Source organism: Staurois parvus, unplaced genomic scaffold (assembly GCF_062004578.1).
Source record: "Staurois parvus isolate SC_StPar_1 unplaced genomic scaffold, SC_StPar_1.0 ptg000575l, whole genome shotgun sequence".
NCBI lineage: Eukaryota > Metazoa > Chordata > Amphibia > Anura > Ranidae > Staurois > Staurois parvus.
The window spans coordinates 645,311-657,399 of record NW_028318371.1 but is presented as its reverse complement, the minus strand read 5'-3'; the positions used below and the strand labels follow the sequence as shown (position 1 = coordinate 657,399).

Genomic DNA, 12,089 nt, shown 5'->3' with positions numbered 1-12,089 from the left:
GGTTGGCCTCTTAGTTCCAGTGAAGGGAACTCTTAAGGCGTCAGCATACCAAGACATTTTAGATAATTGCTCCCAATTTTGTGGGAAGAGTTTGGGGATGGCCCCTTCCTGTTCCAAAATGACTGCGCACCAGTGCACAAAGTAAGGTCCATAAAGACATGGAGGAGCCAGTTTGGGGTGGAGGAACTTGACTGGCCTGCACAGAGTCCTGACCTCAACACCACAGAACACCTTTGGGATGAATTAGAGTGGAGACTGGGAGCCAGGCCTTCTCGCCTGACATCAGTGCCTGACCTGACAAATGTGCTTCTGGAAGAATGGTCCAACCTTCCCATAGACACCCTCCTAAACCTTGTGGACGGCCTTCCCAGAAGAGTTGAAGCTGTTATAGCTGCAAAGGTTGGGCCAACTTAATATTGAACCCTACGGACTAAGACTGGGGGGACACTAAAGTCTATGTGCGTGGAAAGGCAGGCGGCCCAATACTTTTGGCAATATAGTGTATTTTTCAGTGTGTTCACATATAGTCTTTTTGAAGAATTCTCATTTTTAGTCCTGTGCTCATGGATGCCAATATTCCCTCCAAGTCTAAGTCCTAGAGAACAGCCTCATCCCTGGAAAATTTGCTCTACATAAGTTGAGTGTTTTTATCTTTCCAGTATGTGCTTGTTGTTTACAACTAACATTTAATTAAATCATGTTATGGTCACTGCTACCCAGATTTTCTTTTATATGAACATTAGTAATAAGCTCTGTATGGTTTCAGATTACCAGGTCCAGCAGAGCATCATTCCTAGTTGGGGACTTTATGAATTGTACCATAAAATTGTCTTGTAATAAGTTTAAAACATTTTGCCCTTTAACTGTTCCTGCAGTGCCATTACTCCAGTTCATTTCTGTGTAGGTAAAATCCCCCATTATTATCACTGTCCCAGCCCTTTCTATCTAGGCAAGGAGCTGAATCTCCACCTATAAAAAACTCTGATTACCTTTGTAGTACGCACCCCCATGTGCAGTTCAACCCATAATGCTTCAGCCTCATCACACTTTCCATCAACCAGGTCCTCTTTCACACTCGGTCTGAGATCACTTCTCACATAGAGACAAACACCACCATCTTTCCTATTTACCCCGTCTCTCCGAAAGAGAACATAGCCAGGAATATTAATGGCCCAGTCATGTGAAGAATGAAGCCAAGATTCAGCAATACCAATTCATTCATAGTTCTTTTTGTGCACCAACACTTCCAACTCACCTATTTTACGTGGCAGACTTCTGGTATTGGTGAACACACACTTGAATTCATTGTCACATTTTGCACACACATTTTGCATATTTTTTATTTTAGTACAAATAGTACCATTTCCAATGGTTGTTTGTAACATGGGAACTTTATCACCTGCCATAGCCCTCCTCCTATCTTTACCCATTCCACCCACCAATAGGGACTGACCCCTGTCAGACCTGTCTGCCCCATTGTAATCTAATTCTCCCTCCCCCCTCAATCCTAGTTTAAATACTCCTCCAGCCTTCTCATAAATCAACCTCTCCCCTAGCACAGCAGACCCCCCCTCCATTTAGGTGCAAACCACCTTTAGCAGATAGGTTGTACCCCAATGACAGTTCAGCCCAGTGCTCTTGACACCCAAATTGTTCCCTCTTTCACCAGGTCTTTAGCCATGCATTAAGTTCTCTAATCTCCCCGTCTTTCCTGTGTTGCACATGGCACGGGTAATATTTCATAGAATATCACCTTGGAGGTCCTTCCCTTCAACTTGCAGCCTAGTTTTTTTTGTAAATTGACTTTTAAGCCTCCACCTTCCATGTATTTGGTCATTGGTTCCAACACGGACCAAGACAGCTGGGTCATGCCCAACCCCTCCCAGTAATTCATCAACCTGGTCCAACACCTGCCGAACCCTGGCACCAGAGAGACAGCAAACCATTCAGCTGAGGTGATCCTGGTAATAAATTATTCTGAGTCTTTTGGATTATAGAACCTCCTATTAGCACCAAATGTCTAAGAAAAATTATAGGCAACAGGATGACATCATTTCCTGGATGAGAAATAGAATACCTAGGTTGGGCTCTATGACTGAATTTTAGTGCCTTTTTTTCAGTCATGAATGAAGTATTTATTCCTTGTCTGGCTCCTTGTCTGTTCAGGACAATGTAAAAGGTCTGTTTAAAGCCCATATCCCAACAATCTGATCTCCATCTTCACAATCCTCCCGTCACTCCTTCTGTTGGTCACCACAAAATACCCAGTGCTTCCAAGTATGAAGAAGACATGATCCACACCTGTGATGCAGTCCTTGGGGCTAGTGACTAATAACTAGGCCAGAACACTGTCACATGGTTGAGGGATGACATCAGCATCCCATGTAAGCTCCAACAATGGATATTCTGCAGGATGAATGACAGTGGAAGGACTGGCAATGGAGCACTGTGAAGGTGGTAAGGGGGAAGTATAAGGTGGTTGAGGGTGTCTCTTTTCCCTAAGTGGGCAAGGCAACAAGGTCTCTTTAAAAACAAGGCTTGACAACATTTGCTTAGAATCTACAAGCTAGCTAAAAATAGGAGCCAGGTTTTTTTAGCATAACATGGTCACAGCAAAACTGCACCACGTTGTAGGCACTATTGAAAATAATGGCACCTGAACCTGCATTTTGCTATCACAACAATTTTGCTGCGATCCTAAAACTCCCAGGTGTGAATAGAGCCTCCCTAGTTCACACATATTGTATGCGATTCTGGACCGGTTCTGAAACTGACAGGTTCGCATGTCAGGCTAGATTTTTGTGTTGCTATTGAGGTAGATCACAAAGATATGATCCACAAGCATTGTATTTTGAGTGCCATCATTAACTGTGCGAGTTTTTAGTGGTGCAGTCCAGACTCGCAACTGATAGAGTACAGTGGCATGCGGAGATAAGTGTTCACATAGGAATGCTATTGACAGGAGTTTTTGCACTGTAGTCTATGGGGAGTGACTTCCAGCTGAAGCCTATGGGGCACGACTTCCAGCTGAAGCCTATGGGGCACGACTTCCAGCTGAAGCCTATGGGGTACGACTTCCAGCTGAAGCCTATGGGGCACGACTTCCAGCTGAAGCCTATGGGGCGCAACTGCCCGCTGAAGCCTATGGAGCGCAACTCTCTGCGGAAGCCTATGGGGCTCGACTTCCCGCAGAAGCCTATGAGGCACAACTTTTCACGGAAGCCTATGGGGCGTGACTTTCCACGGAAGCCTATGGGGCGTGACTTTCCATGAAAGCCTATGGTGCGTGACTTTCCATGAAAGCCTATGGGGTGCGACTTCCCACTGAAGTCTATGGGGCGCGACTTCCCCTTTGAAGTCTATGGGAGGCAGTATGTGAAGCCAGGTGCCAGGAGGCAATTTTTAGTAGCCATGGTGAACTGGCGCCTGGGATTTGTCGAGCTCTGCTTTAAAAACTCTACAAGAAGCCCCCGGGCAATAGGGGATCATGGGGCCCCTGTGTCCTTGCTCAAACGCAAAAAAGCCTTTGAAAAAGGGGCCAGGGACATCTTATGGGGCCCCCTACTGACCCGGGCCCTCGGGCAGTGCCCGAGTTTCCAAATAGTCAGTCCGCCCCTGACAAGAAGTCAGATCTTCAGACACTTGTGTGATATATTTCTATGTATTTCAGTGAAGAAATTATTTACTTTACCCCAGCCTGGCACTGACAGAATAATGTTATGGATTTCTTACCGGCTGAGAATGGCATGAAGGCCACCCGATTGCGGAACTGGCCCTCCTCATCCAGGAAGTGTCTGGGATTGAACCTTTCTGGTGTTTCCCATTGAGAGGGGTCATTAAGCACCGATGTCAGGAATGGGATGATGATGGCGCCCTGGTAAAGGAGAGACTCACTATTATACATGAGAACAATCACATTATACATTGTACAAGCTCAATGCCAATTAAATCATGTGAATGTCTGTGTGAAAATGTAACTTATTTATCTAGCAGTAAATGTTGGAATCATGAGGAAGAGTATAGTAACGAGGAGTATTAGGTGCCCGAACAGGAAGAGGATTGTTTTTCATAAGCTTTTCTACACAACAGTAGAATACATTCTGCTAACATAAAATATTAATAGAAAAACTCAGTATGAATCGACTGGTTGACATAATAATAATAATTGGCCAAGTGCAGTACAAGTAAGTGGTCATTTTTCTGGCAGGCAGAAATACATCATTTGCCTACTCCTATATGCCTACTCCCATACCCTACAACTTTCCTCCTCCATACAGATTTTATTGATTTTAGTTGCCTTTTTATTTTTGCTGTGTTACATCACGATTTTCCTTATTATCTGCACACTCTTGCATAAACACGGGCTGACGTATATCACAGTCGTATACCTTCGGGATGGTGTATCCACGGAACTTGATATCATTGGTCACGGCATGTAAGAGAGCAGTTGGTGCCAAATCTAGAACTCTCTGTATTTCATGGATGACGGCATTGGTGTACGGCAATTGAGGTCTGTCTTCAATTCCAGGTAGACGCAATGACTGTGTCACCTCATCAATTTCCTGTTGAACCTTTGCTGAAATATAAAAAGGAGGTGCCTGTGAGTTCTTAAAAACGTCTAGGGAATTGGTAAACATTTTGAAAAAATATAAAAACAAACTGCACAGAGCTGCAGGAGATGGCTGGTTGTTTGATAGCTTCATGGAGACAACTGATGGAGTTGAGTGTTGCAAAGTACTGGGCAACTGTATAGGATAAGTGGTACTCATCCGTAATCACCCAACATTGCAATAGTGCGCTCCCCTTCTTTCTCAAGGCTTCAGCTAGTACTGGCAAGCATTGGACAATAAACTCCATACTCTATTCATGTGCATGGCAACACTTCGATCCACCAGTTGTCTCCATGCAGCCATCAAATAACTAGTCTTCTCTTGCAGCGCTGTGCACTTGTTGGCCACGTAGTGGTCAATGAAGAATGTGACCAGTGGGTTCCATGAGACATGTAGGTATAAAGAACTTTTTTTTAGGTTCTTAATCTTCACTTAAACGTCTTAAATGGTTCACTAAAGAGGTATGTAGGATAGAAAGAGAGAAAAAAAATCAGCATATAGGAGAAACAGGAGATGTAGCTGATAGAGAAGTGTATAAAATAGCCAAAAGAAAGCCAAACACATTATCAGAGCTGCCAAGGTACAGAAAGAGGAGGAATTGGCCAAACCTATTAAGTTGGAGATAAAACCTTTTTTAGGTACTTCAGCGATGGAAGGAAAAATTTACAATGGGATCCCTAAAATGAGAACTGGGCACAACACTTACAGTTGTGTTCAAAATAATAGCAGTGTGTTGAAAAAAGTGAATAACTCTCAAAATCCTTCTAATAGCTTTTATTTCCATCCACACAAATGCATTGGGAACACGATACATTCTATTCCAAATCAAAACATGAAGAAAAATACATCAAATTTGTGTTGTTCCTCTAAAAAAATTGAAGAAAAGTGAATATTAGACGGTTCAAAAAAATAGCAGTTTTTGTATTCTTCTTTACAAACTCAAACATTCACTATATAAACTGAGAAATGTTTGAAGATTTTGCTTTCCTTTGAATGACTTCATGAATATTTGGTTGTAGTCGCACTGTTTCTGAGAACTGCTGTACATCTGTGTTGCATGGAGTCACCCAACTTCTGGCCCCTGTGATCAGGTATTCCAGCCCAGGATGATTGGACCACATTCCACAGTTCTTCTCTATTTCTTGGTTTTGCCTCAGAAACGGCATTTTTGATGTCACCCCACAAGTTTTCTATTGGATTAAGATCCGGGGATTGGGCTGGCCACTCCATAACGTCCATCTTGTTGGTCTGGAACCAAGATGTTGCACGTTTACTGGTGTGTTTGGGGTCGTTGTCTTGTTGGAACACCCATTTCAAGGGCATTTCCTCTTCAGCATAAGGCAGCATGACCTCTTCAAGTATTCTGATGGATTCAATCTGATCCATGATCCCTGGTATGCGATAAATAGGCCCAACACCGTAGTATGAGAAACATCCCCATATCATGATGCTTGCACCACCATGCTTCACTGTCTTCACAGTGTCCTGTGGCTTGAATTCAGTGTTTGGGGGTCGTCTGACAAACTGTCTCCGGCCACTAGACCCAAAAAGAACAATCTTACTTTCATCAGTCCACAAAATTTCTCTTTAGGCCAGTCAATGTGCTCTTTGGCAGATTGTAACCTCTTCAGCACGTCTTTTTTCCAACAGTGGGACTTTGCGGGGACATCTTGCAGATAGCTTGGCTTCACATAGGTGTCTTCTAATTGTAACAGTCCTCACAGGGAACTTTACACCTTCTTTCATCTTCCTGGAGCTGATTGTTGGCTGAGTCCGTGCCATTTTGGCTATTCTTCTATCCATTCCAATGGTAGTTTTTCGCTTTCTTCCACGTCTTTCAGGTTTTGGTTGCCATTTTAAAGCATTTGCGATCATTTTAGCTGAGCAGCCGATCATTTTCTGCACTTCTTTATAGGTTTTCCCCTCTCCAATCAACTTTTTAATCAAGGTACGCTGTTCTTCTGAACAATGTCTGGAACGACCCATTTTCCTCCGAATTTCAGAGGGAAATGCACTGTAACCAGAATGTACAACACTTGCTGCCTTCCTTCCTTAAATAAGGGCAATAATTGCCACCTGTTTTTCAAAGACTGAATGACCTCACTAATAGAACTCCACACTGCTATTATATTGAACATGCCCCTTTCAATGAGTGATTCAATGACACAGAATCAGCAGCATGCATGTCATGACTGTCGGGTCTGTTGGATTTCTATTACTCTACTACACCTGCTAGGAAATTATTTGCCATGTAGAAATATCATTTCTACCAAAAACAGTGATTGATCCGGTTAGTGATGTCTGACTGCTATTATTTTGAACACAACTGTATGTTCAGTGAGGCCTGGATGTAGCAAACCATTTAAACAATTACTTCTGTTCAGTCTTCCCAGTCAGAAATCATATTAGTTCTTAGTCCTCATGCACACGGGACATTTTTACAGCGGCTGTTTGTGGCTTTTGGAGTTTTTTTATCTACAGCCTGTAAACTCCCCAGCATGTTATCCTAGGTATCTATGCACACATAGGTTTTAATCAGCATTTTTTGGCTGAAACACCCCTCAGAATTAGTGGGTTTCTAGAGGATTTTGTTTAGCTGTAAAAACACTCTAACATGGCAAAACCGCGTTTTTGGACCTTTTTTTTAGCAAAAAATATTTTTTTCTGTGTAAAAAAAAAATGGTAATAATTGCTAAATGTTGAAAAATGCAGCTAAACACTAATGCAAAAACACTAACAAAAACCGCTGAAAAACAATTTTACACAGCTGACGCTGCCAGCGTTATTAAAATGCCCAGTGTGCATGCAGCCTAATAATGATGGTTCATTTTTAGGATTTTCAGAGACAGAGGTAGCAGAGGAACTGGCTCGGTTAGAGCTTAATAAAGCAATGGGCCGTGATGGATCATCCCAGAGTTCTGAGAGAACTTTGAGGTCTAGTTGCTGAACCATTTTTAATCAATCTCTTCTAACAGGAAAAGTTCCCCATGACTGGCAGACAGTTAATATTGTACCTATCCACAAGAAGGACAGCGAGGTACAAGGTGGCAATTACAGGCCAGTGAGTTTAACATCGGTACTAGTCAAGTTAATGGAATCACTCCTGAAAAGAAGGATCAATGATCACCTAAAAACAGACAACTTGCTGGACCCAAAGCAGCATGGCTTTACTGGTGGCAGATCATATCAGACTAATCTACTATTTTTTTTTTTTTACTATATTACCAATATGCTGTGTACACAGCCTACCCTAGCTAAGCATTTGATACAGTTCCGCATAATGATCTAATACAAAAGTTGTGCTTATCCATTGGTGGTTCAGTGAATACACATGTAGTACCCTCCTAGTTAGCTAGGGGGAGCTAGTTAAGTTTTTAGTTAGAAAAGCTGAGCAGCAGCCTGGGTGATAGTCAGCTGGGTCAAATGTTGGTCAGGGCTGAGAGGCTCTGCAGATCACTACCTTGATGCCTCCCCCTGCTCTAGAATTTTGGAGAAGATTCTAGAAGCAGTGAGCGGGAATGAGAAGGGGCTGGTCTGCCTACTCAAGGGACTCTGGACAGTCCCCAAGCAGGAGGCTTGGTGTGGGACCAGCCCTTAAGTGTGACTGAGCCTACTCAGCAGCAGCAGAGTTCGGGTGGAAGATGTGAGGAAGCCCACATTGAAGGGGCCTACCTACAGGCAGGAAGATGGAAAGGAGGATCGCTCATCCTCACTGGCCCCCAAAACAGGCACCACCTGTACAGCCAGGAAAGGAGTCGGCCAGCAGAAGACCTAAAGGCAGCCAACTACCTACACCAGCTCACAGGAGAGTGACTGAGTGAGTAATCCTACACCTCAAGGGGAAGACAGCACTCTGGTGGGAAACCTCATTAGCTCATTGCCGGGACTGTTCAACTTACTGTGGCAGGCACTGGACCCCCTTGCCCAGGGATTCCTTCAGGCAGCCAGATAAGAGAATGATTTATCTAGGGTGGTATACCAGAGAGGCTGGAGAACTCTCCAAATACTTATGTACATGGTTTTTTTTTTAGTTTTTTACTTTTAATAAATTGTAAAGATTTAAAAACAAACTTCTTTCATATTGTCATTATGGGGTATTGTTTGTAGAATGTTGAGGAAAAAAATGAATTTAATCCATTTTGGAATAAGTCTGTAACATAACAAAATGTGGCAAACGTTAAGCGCTGGGAATACTTTCTGGATGCTCTGTAGTGCTACACACAACTGGCTAAAGGATAGATACCAGAGTGTGGTTGTAAAGAGGGTTCATTCAGAACAGAGACCACTCACTACTGGGGTAGAACAAGGCTCTGTACTAGGTGCTGTTCTATTAAATCTATACAGTATATAGGTAATATAACTAGAGGATTGGTGGGTCAGCTGTATCTGTTTGCTGATGATATCCCTGAAGGTCCCAATTCCTCTGTATAGATCTTTATGTCGCTAGAGGGGTCTCCAGCAGGAGGAAGGAGGTCCTGATTCCCCTATATAGATCTTTATATCACTAGAGGGGTCACCGACAGGAGAAAGGAGGTCCTGATTCCTCTATATAGATCTTTATATCACTAGAGCAGGGGTGGGCAAACTTTTTGACTTGAGGGCCGCAATGGGTTCATATATTGGACCCGGGGGCCGGACCAAGAGTAGATGAATGATGTGTATGTGTCATCCATAGTAAGTATAGTAATATTCCCCCATAGTAAGTATAGTAATTAATCCCCCATATAGTAATTCATCCCCCCTTATAGTAATTCATCCCCCCATATAGTAATTCATCCCCCATATAGTAATTCATCCCCCCTATAGTAATTCATCCCCCATATAGTAATTCATCCCCCCTATAGTAATTCATCCCCCCATATAGTAATTCATCCCCCATATAGTAATTCATCCCCCATATAGTAATTCATCCCCCATATAGTAATTCATCCCCCATAGTAATTCATCCCCCATAGTAATTCATCCCCCATATGGTAATTCATCCCCCATATAGTAATTCATCCCCCCCATAGTAATTCATCCCCCCTATAGTAATTCATCCCCCCTATAGTAATTCATCCCCCCTATAGTAATTCATCCCCCACATAGTAATTCATCCCCCACATAGTAATTCATCCCCCATATAGTAATTCATTCCCCACATTAAGTCCCCAAGTCCCCCCCGTGTCAATTCACTTACCTTTGCTCCGCGCGTTCCTCTCGCCGTCTTCCCGCGCCGTTCCGGTGTAGCGTGAAAATCTGTCTCCTATGAGGATCTGTCCCCCTCGACGTATCTGCGCATGTGCCAGTTTCAGGCATTAGCAGCCGATCGGCGATCTCCGGCACATGCGCAGATACGTCGAGGGGGACAGATCCTCATAGGAGACAGATTTTCATGCTGCACCGGTCTTCAGGGCGGACTGTGAGAGCAGCCTAGCGGGAGCCTAGCTCCGTGGGCCGGATTAAAAGGTCCGCCGGGCCGTAGTTTGCCCATTGCTGCACTAGAGGGATCACCAGCAGGAGGAAGGAGGTCCTGATTCCTCTGTATAGATCTTTATATCACTAGAGGGGTCACCAGCAGGAGGAATGAGGTCCTGATTCCTCTATATAGATCTTTATATCACTAGAGGGATCACCAGCAGGAGAAAGGAGGTCCTGATTCCCCTATATAGACCTTTATATCACTAGAGGGGTCACCATCAGGAGGAAGGAGGTCCTGATTCCTCTATATAGATCTTTATATCACTAGATGGGTCACCAGCAGGAGAAAGGAGGTCCTGATTCCCCTATATAGATCTTTATATCACTAGATGGGTCACCGGCAGGAGGAATGAGGTCCTGATTCCTCTATATAGATCTTCATATCACTAGAGGGGTCACCGGCAGGAGAAAGGAGGTCCTAATTCCTCTATATAGATCTTTATATCACTAGAGGGATCACCAGCAGGAGAAAGGAGGTCCTGATTCCTCTGTATAGATCTTTATATCACTAGAGGGGTCACCAGCAGGAGGAAGGAGGTCCTGATTCCTCTATCTAGATCTTTATATCACTAGAGGGGTCACCAGCAGGAGGAAGGAGGTCCTGATTCCTCTATATAGATCTTCATATCACTAGAGGGGTCACCGGCAGGAGAAAGGAGGTCCTAATTCCTCTATATAGATCTTTATATCACTAGAGGGATCACCAGCAGGAGAAAGGAGGTCCTGATTCCTCTGTATAGATCTTTATATCACTAGAGGGGTCACCAGCAGGAGGAAGGAGGTCCTGATTCCTCTATCTAGATCTTTATATCACTAGAGGGGTCACCAGCAGGAGGAAGGAGGTCCTGATTCCTCTATATACTGTAGATCTTTATATCACTAGAGAGGTCACCAGGGGGAGGAAGGAGGTCCTGATTCCCCTATATAGATCTTTATATCACTAGAGGGGTCACCAGCAGGAGGAAGGAGGTCCTGATTCCTCTATATAGATCTTTATATCACTAGAGGGGTCACCAGCAGGAGGAAGGAGGTCCTGATTCCCCTATATAGACCTTTAGTTAGACCTCATATAGAGTACTGTATCCAATTCTGGAGACCTCACTTACAAAAAGATATTGATAAGAGATCCAGAGACGGGGAACCAATATGGTGAAAGGTCTGAGGGATAAATCATATCAGGAGAGGAACTTCATATGTAAATTCTGAATCATTTAAATACAGCAAGGGGTTGAATAAGGTTCAGGAGGGCAGGATTTTAAATATGAAGAACACGGGGACACAACCTCAAACTAGATGTGGGAACATTCAAAACTAACCTTAGAAAGAATCTTTTTACTGAAAGAGTAGTTGATGCTTGGAATAGACTTTCAGCAAAGGTAGGAAGTTAGCCAACCACAAGTCAATTCAAACATGCTTGGTACAGTCTTAGATCTATACTCAGATGAAAAAATTATATAAAAACACAAAAAATCCAAAACATGTATAAATTTAAACAAAAGGGGGCTGACTTGATGGACCACTAGATCTTTTTTTTCTGCTTTTCTATGTTCCTGTGTCTTTTCGGAGCACTGCCTATGTTAATATTATCAACTCAAAAGTTGAACTGCAGCCATTTTATTCTTTGTGGTGAAGTGTTGGATAAAATGGGTAAGGGTTGGAATATCTGACAGACAAACAAGAGATCATATTGAATTCTGCGAGGGTATTATTGATCTTACCCTGGACTTCAGAATAGTGAGCCAAGAAGATCAGGCAGAATGTCAGGGTGGTAGCGGTGGTGTCAGAACCTGCTGCTAACAGAGCCACTGCCATGGCCATCAGGCTGTCATCACAAAAATCTGGGTCCTTTTCATTCTCCACCTGAGAAGACAGAAGGGGGAATAACATCAGGAGGCATAAGCAACACGAATGAGTCACATACTACAGCAGGCTGCCATGGCATGACAGTATAACATACACACACTATATAATTGTTTTACGCACCCTGCAAAAATAATATTTCATATATAAATCTGAACA

General features: G+C 43.3%; 1 protein-coding gene and 1 long non-coding RNA gene across 2 annotated transcripts in view; one reads left to right on the top strand and one right to left on the bottom strand.

Annotated features, from left to right (window-relative positions):
- Window positions 1-12,089, top strand: part of LOC149450295 (uncharacterized) — a 1,099,640-nt gene that overhangs the window by 951,014 nt on the left and 136,537 nt on the right. The window lies entirely within an intron of this gene.
- Window positions 1-12,089, bottom strand: part of LOC149450296 (cytochrome P450 2C20-like) — a 62,103-nt gene that overhangs the window by 3,244 nt on the left and 46,770 nt on the right. The window contains exons 7-9 of the mRNA XM_089692022.1: window positions 11,789-11,930; window positions 4,389-4,576; window positions 3,733-3,874 (exon numbers count right to left, since the gene is read on the bottom strand). Coding sequence (XP_089548148.1) covers window positions 3,733-3,874; window positions 4,389-4,576; window positions 11,789-11,930 — 472 coding nt within the window. The remainder of the gene's footprint in view (window positions 1-3,732; window positions 3,875-4,388; window positions 4,577-11,788; window positions 11,931-12,089) is intronic.